We start from the raw sequence: 14,501 nt of genomic DNA on the forward strand, positions 1-14,501 counted from the left end.
GCCAACTAAACGATATGCGATTAGTAACGTCCCAATTTAAAATCATTCATCCTAACTCAAAATTCGTTTCATGGCCCCTTTAAAGAGGGATATGTTTCTGTTTTCCTCATCTAAAAGAAGTTATAACCCGTGTCAGTATGTTAAATCGGGCCATGGGAACTTGTTCTTTCAAGAAGTCTTTACGTCAAACTTTTTTTTCCCTCTGATTTCACGACATTTCACGATGCAAAATAATTTTTATATTTTTGAAAACTCGCAATTGAACTTCCTAATTCGGGGCAAACAAACTTCAAAAGTAATGAGTAATTGTTTCTAAATCACCCGCTGAAAGCAATTCATTACATTACTAAATTACCAGCCTAAAACACTAATTCATTACATTACTCATTACTACAAAAACTAATTTAATTGGTGCAATTTAATGACAGTAATGCCATTACTGCCATCTTTGCTGCGTGGTAGTGTGTGGGTGTATGTGTGAGCGCGCGTGTACGTGGGTGTGTGTGTGTGCTTGATAGTGTCTATTGGTTTGCGTGACGGGGGGGAGGGGGGGGAGTGGTGTCTGTGCGTATGTGTACCTTTGCTTCTATGTGTCCGTGTGTGTGCGTACGTCTGCGTGTATGTTTTAGAGGAGGCAAATATTGAACTGGAGAAGTGGATCATCTCCACCACGTGTTATGAACACAGACTGCCTATTTTGGTCACACAGGGTGGATATTCTTAGTTTAGGTACAGTGGCTGCTTTCAATACTTGTTTTTAGGCTGCATGCAAACAGAACGCTTACTAAGTTCCACTTCAAAGACATGTCGCGCTAGAGAGCAGTCACTTTTACACGATAACGACGCGGAAGAACTCCAATCGACAGCCTGAACGAGATTGTGTGCGATGATATCGGAAACGTTTAACCCTAACACCACCGCAATCCGTCGGCGGCTTCGAAGCGTTACCGGCGAACGTGACTCGAAGACGACTCCGGCGATTGGTCTTGCCACTATCGACCGTCCGTCAGGACCCCAAAAGATACGCCTTCCGGAACGAAGCAAGAAGAGCAAGCACTCGCCCGCTTCTTCGGCCCCCGGGCCATCGAGCTCACCCCGCGCTCGCTGCCAAAACGAATAAAGCTAGAGATATTGCACAAGATGCGCTTAGACAAGTAACTCTCCATTCCCTGATCTTCCTATGGGCGCCGCCATTTTGGTCCTTAGTGCAGAGCGGGCGCGAAATCGGCGATTGTTACGACTCCAAAGTGCGACTTTCTGATGATGCAGCGATGTGGAAGCTCGTGCGATATTCTTTTGCTGAGCTGCGAACCGTTTCAACAACTTCGGAGGAGAGGAAAACCCTTTGGTTGCAATTTCAGATAAGGCTTAGAACACTGGCTGAATTTTGAGCACCAACATGGCCGAAGTGTGGTTACTCCGAAGCGTAGGTTATTCAGTGGCTCCAGGGCCAGCAGGGCGGCGGTCCTTGGCCCTCCGCGCAGCGCCGCCGCCGCTGTTCGGAACTCCGGGAGCCTCCGGCAGCGGCGACACGAGGGATGCTGCGGATCGATGGGGGGCGGGCGGACGGCTCGCCGCGGCCGCCGTGAAGCGTGTCCGCGGGGGCGTTGAGAGCGCAGGGGCCGAGCCGGCACTCCGCTGGACTACCTGTGCCTTCGTGTGGGGGTCCGGCTCACGAAGGCAAACTTAGCCCAAGGGAGTCCCGCCCCACAGGTGGTCTCGAAGGCGAGATCCCTCTGAACGGCGGCCATGGCGACGCGAGGCCCGGTGCTCGCGCGCTCCAGAAGCCGGGCGCGGTGATGAAGCCGGCCGGCCGCGACTCGGACCGTCATCGATCGAAAGGAGCAACAGGGTCGCCACGCGCCAGCCCCTTACCTCCGAACCGCGCACGTCGCACACGCCGGCGGCACTCACCCTTGATGAAGTCGACGGCCTGCTCGAGGCCGTACGTGTCCTTGTCGCAGTCGTCGAGGACGTAGGCGCCCAGGTTGAAGCCCGGCAGGATATCCGGCTGCTGATTCACCCAGTCCAGGGTGAAGAGCATGCACTCGAGCGCCTGTATGCCACCCTGCGGCATGATGCGACCGCAGGTGAGCCTGTCCTCGCGCTCGTGCACCATCATCAGGGCGCCCAGCACAACGTCGCCGTCCACGACGACGGCGCGCTTCACGGGCCACGTGAAGTTGAGGGAGGCCGTGGACCCCGGGCCGGGCCCGGCTAGAACCGCGAGCACCAGGAGGAAAAGCCCGGCCTGCTGCCAGGGAAGCGGCCGCCAAGGCGCGGGCCGCGTGAGCGCCCGCTCCATGCGCCTAGCCCCCGGACCGCATCCCGGACCCCACCGTGGACGTCTGGCGGCTGCGCGCCATCTTACGGGCGCGCGCTCCGCGACGGCAGCGACACCGCCGCCGCGCCCTCGGCGCACGCGCGGGACCACCGGCCGCCCACAGCGTCCCCGACCGGGGGTCCGGGACCCAGGATCAAGGACGGGCCGCGGTGCGCTGTGTTGCGACGTGCGCCGCCAACGTCTCCGCGCGATACCCTGTTTCAACTTAACGATGGACCGCGAAGGACACGGCGAACGGCCCGTAGAACTTACGGCGTTCGTTTGAAAGGAAAATCGGCAGATGTCGTTCCGTGTTTATTATTATTTCTCCGTTTTAAATACCGGTGTATTTCGGTGGTCTGTATCGGACCGACGCAAGAAACGACGATGAACGGTGAAAAAAAAACTCACGGAAAAACTGAGAGTTCAATTCAAAAGAGGCGGTAGCACTGCCCATAAATCATACAAAGGTCAGTCTGGAGACTTGTATGACGGATCAAACTGGTCATAAACCCCCGCCTGAAAACAGAATTATCTGCGAATCTGCAGATAATTTTGTTGTCGTGTCTGCACGCCGCGTCTTTTGTACGAGTTATGAGCAATGAGGCTGCGGCTTGAGAGGGCAGTGTTTCGACAAGGAGAGTCCTATCGGGAGCAGAAACTTGGCAAAATCGTTAGCTCGAAGCAATTTTGTATGCTTGACACCAACCGTCGTTATTTATTCGTGTTCTGCGGTTAGTAACCGATGTTTTGTTTTTGACACCGACGGACGTTTATCGGTGTTTTTCGGCTAATACTGGAAGGTCTACGGACGAATTACGAGACATCTAAGCCAATCGAGTGCCGGGTGAGTGTCACGTGACCTAGGAGAAGGGCGCAACGAGGCGTGGTAGGTGTTGGCGGTTACGAGTTTACAAGTAACGCTGTTATCGGTAAAGCGTTACTTCATTCAAAAGTACTCGTTACATTTGTTTTGTCAAGACAGAAACGTATAACGTACCTACGTTACATATTTCGAGTAACGTGTAAAGTAATAACGCAACTCATAAGTCTTCTTCCCAACTCACACGCACAAAAAAAAAAAAGATTTCCATTTTTTTTTTTTTGCGTGTGTTTCTATACTTCGTGTCACTAGTTGTGTGCAGTGCATGCGAAGGCAACGCCAGGAGAAGAGAGAAAGGACGAGCACTAGGAAGGCGGGGCGGGAGAGGAGGGCGATGGAGGACGAGGGGAGAAAGTCAGAGCTCTAGGAACGTTAGAGAGGACAGGAGGTTGCTCTCCTCCTCTTTAGCTTTCCAAGTGCTCGCCTTTTCTCCCCTCGCCCGGCGTTGCCTTCGCCTGTACTGCACGCAGCTAGTGACACGGAGTATAGGTACTAAATTATATAAATGCCTTGTTTTTCTTGTTTTTCTTCGCGTTTTTTTTTTTTCTCGCAAGTATTCGGGAGGAGCCGTAAAAAAGACAAGGCAGTATGTTCAGTATTCGGCTGTATATATAATGTTTCTTCAAAAAATGGTCCGTATGCATACCAGTAGCGTCAAACCGGTAAAACGCTTTAATTCGTAAACATAATGTAGCGTGCGTTACTTTTTATCGGCATCGCGATAACGGCGTTATTATTCCTAGTGAGTTTTAGGAGACCGTTGGATGACTCAAGTCAAGTCAAGTCCAGTCAAAATGTGTTTTTATTTGTACACAAGATGTTAGATAATTACACTTATTCAGACGGGGGTCCCAAAGTTTTCAAAAGAAAACATTTGAAGGGACCCCTTCGTAATGAAGGGTTAGTCAGCGATCGAGTTAACACCATTATATATAAAATTTAAAAAAAAAAATAAAACAACTCCCATAAAGATACCCGATACTCCGCCGCTGCCGTTGCGGCTACATCGTGTCGTTATCGGGTGTGTGGGAGGTATCGGAACGATTTAATAAAACTCTCTATATTGAAGTTTTGTAAAGCGTTTCTTTCATTCGTAAATAGCGAATAACGTATTTCTTTCCGTTCTTTTATCATTTTTGGCAATGCCTAGGTACACATTGCGCGTGGTCACGTGACACGTTCGCAGCCGTGGACTGGCTGGCATGGCTCCTATAGCGTCCACAGTGGTCCATCGCATGGGGAAACGGAGTGTCCACGCTCGAAACCGGCACTGCTCCCACGCATCGGCGAACAAAGGGGCTCTTCGGGAGCAGAGGGAGGGAGCCCCGGGCCTATATGGCTTCGTTTTAGGCCAGCCGCGAGAAAGACCACTCCAGCGGTCGTGTGCCACCGTGTATTTCTTTCTCTTTTTTCTATCTTTCCCTCTATTTCTTTTTTTTTTATTATTGTCTTCGCACCCAATGTAGTGCGGCACACAAAGGCTCCAGTTTTTCTTCGACAAAATACCGTTCTGACTGTTTCTTCTATACCGTTTCAGCGCGGGGCATCGATCCATCGATTCATGTCCATAAGATAAAAGGGGGACGCGTTTTTCGGACGTCGATCCGGGGCAGCGACGTCCGTGACGTCTCTGCCGGAAACGTAAAAACTAGCAGAACTATATATATATATATATATACAACACGGGCACTTCACACCATCGTACGTGGTCTCCGAGGAGGATATAAACGAATATGTGCAGATGAATGAACCGTACTTAATCCAATGAATAAAAAAATCAAGGTTTTCAGGAACCCACCGAAAGCCAAAAAACGGCAGAGCCAGGATTTGAACTCTGGGCCTCCCAATGTCCGGTGGTGTAGAGGTTAGCACACCCGACCGGACATTGGGAGGCCCAGAGATCAAATCCTGGCTCCGCCGTTTTTTGGCTTTCGGCGGGTTCCTGAAAAGTTTGATTCTTTGATTCATTGGATTAAGTACGGTTCATTCATCTGCACATATTCGTTTATATCCTCCTCGGAGACCACGTACGATGGTGTGAAGTGCCCGTGTTGTATATTCAATAACGTGGCTCTTGATTCTCGCAGATGATGATGATACCGTGTCTCTAAAAGCTCATAAAAAAAAAAGAATACTACATGTACACGGGACGAGACAAACAGTGGGAGGATTTCTAGAGCACAAACGAGCACGTACCACGTGACACTAAGCGTCGTACCGCGTTCCACGCGGCGGCGTGTGTTTCCAGAACACCTCCGATTGGATACAGTTCGTTTCTTGTGCATTAATAAGACAGGTAGGAAACGCCAGAAAGCCAAGGTGGAGTGGTGGGTTAGTAAGTAAAGCGGGCTTTTTGCTTGTCCTCAGTCAAAATTAATTCTAGGGACCCGGGTTCGTCCCGGGTACCGAAACACGCGCAACGTGGCTCTTCGTGAGCGAAGCAAGATGAGCTCGAAGGAGAGCAGTTCGACGGCACTTGGTGACCGGGTTTCTCAACGGGCAGCGGAAAGCTCCCAAGAGTATAGGATCATCCTTCCTCGTCTACCTTCAGGCATGCTTGTTACTAATTCTTTATTTCTTCATGCTGATATGACCGGACGACCGTACAAAGCAACAGACTTCAAGGATGTGCTTTTTCCGATCATTGATCGGAAAGACCTAATAGGTTTGGGCCCATACCAAATGAACCACGTTTGGATGGCAGTCTTTGCAAATGGAGCAGCCAAACTCAAGATCAAGGCATGTGAGGAGCTACTCGTGAAACAGAAAAGATGCCTTATAATCGACTCCTGCAAGGAAGAGATAAAGCTGAAGCTTCTATGGCTTCCAATTCCTCTGCCAGACAGCGAAATCAAGAAAGTCCTTGAGCCGTTTGGCACGGTCAAGGACATCAAAAGAGAGAGGTGGCGGTTTTCAGACCTTGAAGAAACCGAAACGCTGACACGTGTGGTGACACTGGTCCTAAAAGAACACCTCACGGTGGACAAGGTACCGCATGCTCTGACCATCTTTGGGGTGAACACGCTGGTGGTCATCCCTGGAAGACCTCCCCTCTGTCTACGATGTAAATCCATCGGTCATATTTGCAGACAGTGTCGCACCCCACAATGCCATAACTGCTGGCGTTATGGGCACGAGAGCGAGGAATGCGTGGTTACGTATGCGTCGAAGCTTTTAGGAAAGTCATCGCCGGAAGCTGACGACAACGAACACATCATGGACGTAGAAGAGATATGCAACAACGATGATTGCTCCACTCAAGACCGTCCTGACACGCACTGGGAGGTTACTATGTCCGATGCTGAGGTTTCAGAACATCTATCTGGAGAACAGACTCCTAACGTCGATAAGGAAGCATGCCCGGTGCAGGGGTTACAAGCAAGCTTCGACGACGAAGTCCCACCTAAGAAGAGTGAGGACGCCAGAAAACAACCGTACAACCACCAAAAACACCAGAGACTGAGACGAAAGATGACCGGGTATGCAAAAAACCCAAACTGACGGCAACTGAACGACATACTCTTGCCGAGTCTGGAACACCCGTTGTTGACTTGTCAGTAACACAAGAGCCACAGACAAGCTTGAACCTACAAGAACAAAGAGGAAAGATCGAGCGAAAACAAGTCTAGCCCGGCCGGAAACTAACCCTAAACACGACTAGACTAATTGGTGGCACCGCCCAGGCAAGCCCATTTAGTATTTAATTCTACCCTCAATGTCCGGGTAATCAACTCAACCAAAAAACAGTACAAACTTTTTCGCCTTCTAGAGACCTATGACTGTGACATAGTAACCCTGCAAGAAACTAAAGTTTCAGAGAAAAATTCCTTGTTTTCGGCTAATAGTGTATGGATGAATTGCTATGATATATTCCACTGTCCAGCAATTGATTATTCGACCGGGTGTGCTATTTTGTTTAAAAAAGACCTCCAGTACAGAATGTGCAGCGTACTTGAAAGCGCACATGCCGGTAGAGCTGTGGTCGCTGACGTGCTTATTTACAACCTTCCTTGGCGCATCATTGTAGTGTATGCCTACAATGATGTGAAGCAGAGAGAATTATTATTTAGTCAAGTGCGAATACATGCTGACACTAGGTTTAACGTAATTCTACTAGGTGATTTTAACTGTGTCTTGAATGTTAGAGACAGAACACCTACTAGGAAAATTGAAGACCACAGTACAGATATCCTAAAAGCTACTATTTGCGATTGTGACATGTTTGATTCATCGACAATAGATAGCTCTCTTAAATACACGCACTTCCAAGGGTCATCCCACGCACGCTTAGATCGAATCCATGTTTCAGGATCAGTAAGCAATTCGCTAAGCAACTACAAAGTGATTCCAGTTTTCTTCTCAGATCACTGCATGGTTATGGTAAACGTAGGCTCCAAAAAGAAACAAGTAAAGCATAAGTCACAGTCATGGTCACTCTGGAAGATGAATGAAAGGTTGCTTGATAATGAGGACTTCAAAGAAAGGGTAAAGAAAATGATAGATGAAATCACACTGACGAAAGATGGGTGGTGCCAGAAATGGGAGTCATTTAAACTTGAAATAAGAAAAATGGCCATCGAAATTTCCTCAGTAACAAGATTTTACGAGAAAGCTGAAGAAAGACGCCTGGATAGCGACATGCTATACCTACTCCAACTTGAGTGTCTCCATCCTGGGCAATACAAAAAAGAGAATAAAAACATAAAAAAAACAACTTCAAGATCATGACACGAGACGTTATGAAGGTGCTGCTGCAAGAACAACAACTCTGCAAGTAATTGAAGCAGAACAACCAACAAAAAAATATTTACACGCGGAAAGGGAGTGCGCAAAAAGAAATTAGTCTCCCTTCTACACGAAAATGAGACGTTCCGGTCTGATGAAAGGGATATCGAAGACGCTTTTGTATCTCACTACGAATACCTTTTTTTCACAAAAGTCCAGTCCTACACACCCAAGACAAGATGAAATAATATCTGCAGTACCCACCCTGCATAGTGATGTGACCATGAGCCTAAATGGGGCCCTGACGGTTGAAGAAATTGAAACTAACATCGTTGAGATGAAAAGTCGAAGACTCCCGGTTCGGATGGTCTGCCGGCAAGTTTCTTTAAGAAATGGAAAAAACAACTTGCACCAGTACTTCTTCGTGTATTCAACGAATCATATGAAAAAGGTGTCTTACCGCCATCGTTCCGAAAGGCACATACAATACTTATTCCGAAGTCGAAAGATCCAGACAAGCTACAGCAGATTGGTGGCTACAGACCAATTAGCCTACTAAATTGTGGCTATACAATATTCGCCCGCCTGCTTGCTGCTCGATTGCAAAGTGTGATATCCTCGGTTGTAGGAGACCACCAAACTTGCTCCATAAAAGGAACAAATATCCAGACAAACCTTCATATTGTACGGTCTATATTAGAAATATGCGAAAGAACTTGTGAAACAGCTGCAATATTGCAAATTGATCTTTCAAAAGCTTTTGACAGGGTGGAACATCCTTTCCTTTTTGCTCTTCTGAAACATATAAAGGTAGGCGAAACAATTGAGAAAGGCGAGGTACTTTGTTACAATGATATTACGACTAAGTTGGTTATGAACAGATCTCTCACGAAGACCATTCAGGTTCAACGCTCAGTGCGTCAAGGTTGCCCCCTCTCACCATTACTCTTCGACCTGTATTTGGAACCACTCTGCACAAACATCATAAACAACAACACGGTTCAAGGTTTTCGTCTCCACGGTTGCGAGGTGAAAATTCTCGCATATGCAGACGATCTGGTGCTGGTGTGTTCCGATAAACCTAGCATAGTAAACGGAATGTCATGTGTTTCAGACTTCTGTGCCACGTCTGGTGCTGCCATTAACAATGACAAAAGTTGTGGCCCCTGGTGTGGGGAGTGGGGGACAATGCCATCTAAATTTGTAGACATTACATGGTCAACAAGCAAACCGCAACTTTTAGGGGTACCTTTAAGTGCTATGGACAACCCAAAGTCTATGTGGGACAACGTCGGAATCAGTGTTAAATCGGCTGCGCGTATGTGGAACATGAGGTACCTTTCGATCCTTGGTCGAGCTGCCGTTTGCAACATCTTTTTCTTGTCGAAACTGACGTACCTCCTCCAGGTCCTACACTGTTCAAGGACGACGGTCAATATGTTCAATGGGATATTTGCCACAATTATTTGGAGGTCTTCCTATGAACCGATGAGAAGATCTAATTTATTTCGTTCTATCGAAGATGGTGGTCTTGGCCTAGGTCATATTTTTGTGAGGCAATTAATTGCCAGGTGGAAGTTCTTCCAGAAACCACAACACCCATTCCTTGAAATTTGTAAGAAATTATATTTGACAAACTACATTGAACCTAAGAACCGATTGCAGGTCTCGCACAATATCGGAAAGTTGCGGGGTTTTTATAAGGAAGTAGCAGACACCTTAGATCTCCTAAAATATAGATTTGATCAGGCCTTTCTAGAGTCATGCTCCAAAATAAGTCTGGTAAAGCAGGTATTAAGAACGTTGTTCCCTGAACCGATATATCGATTAAGCCCGTTTGACCCTCCACAAAACTGTAATATGGACCTAATGAAAAGAATTAAGAGAATGCCGATTCCGCCAAAATGCAAAACATTCTTCCTTCGCTTCCATTCGCGAACTGTGCCGGTGAAGGAGTGGCTTGAGTCCAGAGGCATTGAGGAAGCATGGTCCCTGGATTGCAGACTTTGCAAGACTACCGAGACATTTACACATGCTTTTGTAATTTGTGTAGACTCGTTTTTCTTTTGGGATGTTTTCAAAAGGACATTGAGGAAAGATTTCGAGGTGGAAAAGAAAATTCTTTGCTATTTACATTTTTCAGAGCAACTAGATAGTGTGCTAGACACGCTTGTCGTTCTAGGGCTTTACAGTCTATGTAAAACCAGAAAGGTTGACACGGAAGGAGGGGTTGCAAAGCCTTCATGGGTAAATTTCAAGAACATAGCTAGCCAGTGGGCCAACGGATGGTTAAAGTTTGTGAAGATACGGAATGGAAAGAAGTTGTAAGTAATCTTAGCCGTTCCCCGGACATCATATAAAGCAAGCTCTCTAGCTTGCAGCGCAAGCTATGCAGAAAGGATACCTATGCCAACGGTGTAATCTGGTTGGTGAAAAGTGTACGGAGGACTCAAATGCTATGCGGTCTTCAGTGACAGTATGTAAATAGTTTGTATCATATTCCAGGTGAGTGAACCATTTGTACATAGTATAGTGTTCTGTAGATAACTGTAAATAAATGTCTATTTACAAAAAAAAAGATGGAGTTGTGTAGATGTTAGCACACCCGACCGTACATTGGGAGGCCCAGGGTTCAAATCCTGGCTCCGCCGTTTTTTGGCTTTCGGCGGGTTCCTGAAAACTTTGATTCTTTGATTCATTGGATTAAGTACGGTTCATTCATCTGCACATAGTCGTTTATATACATATATATATATATATATATATATATATATATATATATATATATATGTATATACATATGTTTTTTTTTACGTTTTTCGGAGTTTGTAGCGGGTTGTTGTGTCCAGTGTTGGGGCGGGGGGAGGCGGCGGTTGCGGCGTGTTAAGGCCTGTTCACCAGTGTTGTACACGTTCCTCAAAAAAGGGAACGAAAGCTCGTTCCTCGTTCCTTCGGATTATTGGAACGCGTTCCCGTTACAAGTTCCATATGTGAAAAAGGAACTCGTTCCCGTTACAGTAAAAAAACATGGAACGTATCGTTACACATACGTTACATTTGTATTTTGTTGATTTTTGATTTGTTTTTTAATATATCCCGTCAAATGGCAACATACGAATTTGAATGCCGTGATGAAAGGGCACCAGGAGAAGAAAGCAAGCGGAAGCAAGGTTTTATTTGTTGATATATTCGCCTTTAAAAATCCCAGCTTTCAACCATATTCATGTTGGTGGTGGGCGGATTCAGACGAGCCAAATATACTGTTATCCCACATTGCACGAGCATTTTACAACAACCTCACACGTTTCGATCTAACAAAGTCCTTTGTTCGAAATTAACAACAGTTGCTTCTCGATGTTGCTGTCCGCAAGACGAGCTAATGAAAAAGAGGGTAGGGCTCTTGGCAGGTCAACCTTGAAAACTACCAGTCCTTCTTCGTGAAGGTTGGATTCGTTGTTCAGTTTGAAGGTGGGGGACTAGAGGAAAAGGAATAAAGGTTAATTTTTGTGTACCTTTTAAGTGACCAATGTTCGGGATACAAGGGTGCGTTCAATGTCTGGTAACCTTTTATTTGTAACTGTAGGGCTCTTTGTGAAAGTTCAGTGATATCAGTAGTCGGCCTTAGACTTCTGATTGTATGAGGATTCGTGGAAGTAAAGAAATTAGAAGAGTTTGAAACGTCCCTCTTTCTGTGTCCTTTCCTTTGACTAACAGTTTTGCTTTCTGTACCGCAGTCTCGGGCGCTGAAAAAAGAATCATTGTCCACTAAATTCTTGCCATGTTACGGAGAATTACCAGACAAAAAAGGGGCATGAAAGAACACGAACTGCGTAAAGTTATCGAAGCGCTAATATACTCCAGAGTAATGTACCACTTGCCATACATTAAACTAACTAAAACACAGCACGCCAAACTAGAAACAGCACTCCGAAAGGCCACCCGATTGTCGCTCGGGGTACCCAGATACGCAGCCAACCATAAAGTGGAAGCCACAGGACTCTTTAACTCACTAAATGATAGAATAGATATACACAAACTTGGGCAAGAACAAAGGCTAAAAACCTCAACCAAAGGCAGGAAAATCCTTCAAAGCCTCGGCTACGATGTAACAAACCTTCACTCCATCCCCTTGGAAGCTCCCCCTTGGGACCGACTCCCCAGAATTATAGTTGACCCAATCCCTAAGAATATGCATCAAACAAGAGATATAGAGAGAAGAATAGATAGGGTCAAACGCCTCCAGAACGAGAAAGAACACTCAAATGCAGTATTTTACTATACAGACGCCAGCTACAGCACAGAGCACTGCACTATTGCGATATGGAGCCGGAATAAAACACTGACCCGCAAGTATCAGGGAGGCCCAACGCCCATGCACGCCGAGTTGCTAGCCATAGCAACAGCCATAACTGAACTCATGAAATATGAAAAAGAATCTATAATTAGAACCGATAGCCAAGATGCCTGGAGAGCTATCCTGAATAACGATTTACCTACATACATTCACAACACTCTACAACGACACATGCATAGCTACCCGCTTCTAAACATCAAGATCCAATGGGTTCCAGGACATCAGGGACTGAGAGGGAATAGCCGAGCTCACGAGCTCACCCGCGAACCAAATCCGGGACCCCCTCTACCCTGGCCTGAAGAGTGTGAATATGAACCAAAAGTGGAAAGGAAAACTCTACATAAAGCTAGACAAGAAATCCTTAAGGACAGGCGAAGAATCTCCTCTTTTCTACCCTCACCATCATATGCACATTCAAGAGAAGAGGCAACCCTCATTAGAAAAGCACAAACACACACTTTACTCACCGAGCAGTATATTCATTACTTCGCCAATGCTCCAGGACACCCCAGCTGCTCCCACTGCGGTGGATACCCCTCGAACCAGCATACATTCTGGGACTGCCCAGCTGCCCACCAGAGTCGACATGAATCCCTCTCCCAGTTACCCCACGACCTCACTCCAAGCGGCTGGGAGGAATGGTCCTCCCCCCCTCCAGAACTCTAGAAGTTGTGGTGGCCATCCCTCGTTCATCACATTCAAACTATGATGGGTGACGGAGACCAGCACCGCTACATAGGCCCGGACCTGGGCTAAGATCGAAGAGCTTCCACTCTTCGGTTAAAATAAAGTTTCTCTCTCTCTCTCTCACTAGCTCTCCTTCACCCGACTGTTCCTAGACGAGGACCACACAAAATAAACCCTACGATAACTAACCAAGAATTTAACTAGATTCTGCTCTTCGTAAAGATATTGTATTTATACTTTTAAAATTCCCTCTTAGAGCTTACAAAGGAAAAAAAAAACGTACAAAAAGAAGGAACGCCGTTCCTTTTTTCGTTCCAGTACAAATGTAACGCGTTCCCGTTCCAGTTCCACCGATGCCAAATGGAACGGCGGCGTTCCTCCGTTCCTCCTAAAAGGAACGCTTTCCAGGAACGCCGTTCCTTGGAACGCCGTTCCGTACAACACTGCTGTTCACACATACAGCGGAGCGCTACGTGAGCGCTCCAAGGAGCTCTAATGTGGCGCTTCCTAGCGCGCGACTTAGTTCTAACATAGCGCGCGATTAGCGCTTCTGTAGCGCTTTGTTAGCGCTCCAGTAGCGCTCTGTTAGCGCTCCAGTAGCGCTCTGTTAGCGCTCCAGTAGCTCCTTGTTAGCGCTTCAGTAGCGCTTCTTGTACCGCGGTGCTGCGGATTAGCGCGTGCACTGCCGTACCGGTTCCTGTGGTTGGGTGTGCGTCAGCAGCACCATGGCGGACATGTGGGATGCTGAAATAGAAATGCGACAAATGCTCTTAGATAGTGCATATGTGTGTGGACGGCTTAACGCCCAGAAGAGCCTTCTGGGTGCGCAAAATCTTTCGCCATCGAGACACCGAGGGGTACCCGGCGAACCTTGTTCCCAGGCTGAGGGACCGAGACGCAGAGCTCTTTCGAAGGCGATTATTTTTAACTGTGTGTCTTTGAAACTAGGGTCACGCATATGGAATAGAAAGCGATGAGATCGTACCCAATCAATTAGTCGCCCAGAGTCCATGACTCTGGATCGCCTGCCCGACCCTTTGCTTGGAGAGCGGCTGTTTTACTTCTTCTTTCAATCCAAAAAAAAAGAAAAAAAAAAGGAATCGGCGTGCACGCGCCGTTCCGCAGCAGCAAGCACGGCACAAGGAGCGTGAGAGCGCTAACAAAGCGCTTCTGTGGCGCTAACAGAGCGCTTCTGTAGCGCCAACAGAGCGCTTCTGTAGCGCTAACAGAGCGCTAACAAAGCGCTTCTGAAGCGCTAACAGAGCGACACACCACGCGCTAGAAAGCGCCACATGAGCGCTCCTTGGAGCGCTCACGTAGCGCTAACTTAGCGCTCCGCTGTATGTGTGAACCGGCCTTTATTGTTGCAGTGCCATGCGCTAAACAACCGAGGCCAGATTCACGAAACGATCTTACGCCAAAAATGTAGGTATGACAACAGCTCCCGAGCCGTCTTTCTACGACCAAATCAACATGGCCGACAACGTCGCTCGGTTACTTGGTCGAGACGACCAACGGATATTTATTTT

General features: G+C 47.2%; 1 protein-coding gene across 1 annotated transcript in view; it reads right to left on the reverse strand.

Annotated features, from left to right (window-relative positions):
• The window catches only part of LOC8039230 (metabotropic glutamate receptor 6), a 223,672-nt gene extending 221,328 nt beyond the window's left edge, over positions 1-2,344 (reverse strand). The window contains exon 1 of the mRNA XM_029972728.3: positions 1,915-2,344. Within this exon, the coding sequence (XP_029828588.2) occupies positions 1,915-2,305 (391 nt within the window). The 5' untranslated portion in view covers positions 2,306-2,344. The remainder of the gene's footprint in view (positions 1-1,914) is intronic.
• Positions 2,345-14,501: the final 12,157 nt, after the last annotated feature.

This window comes from Ixodes scapularis, unplaced genomic scaffold (assembly GCF_016920785.2).
Source record: "Ixodes scapularis isolate PalLabHiFi unplaced genomic scaffold, ASM1692078v2 PGA_scaffold1__304_contigs__length_218370807, whole genome shotgun sequence".
Classification (NCBI taxonomy): domain Eukaryota; kingdom Metazoa; phylum Arthropoda; class Arachnida; order Ixodida; family Ixodidae; genus Ixodes; species Ixodes scapularis.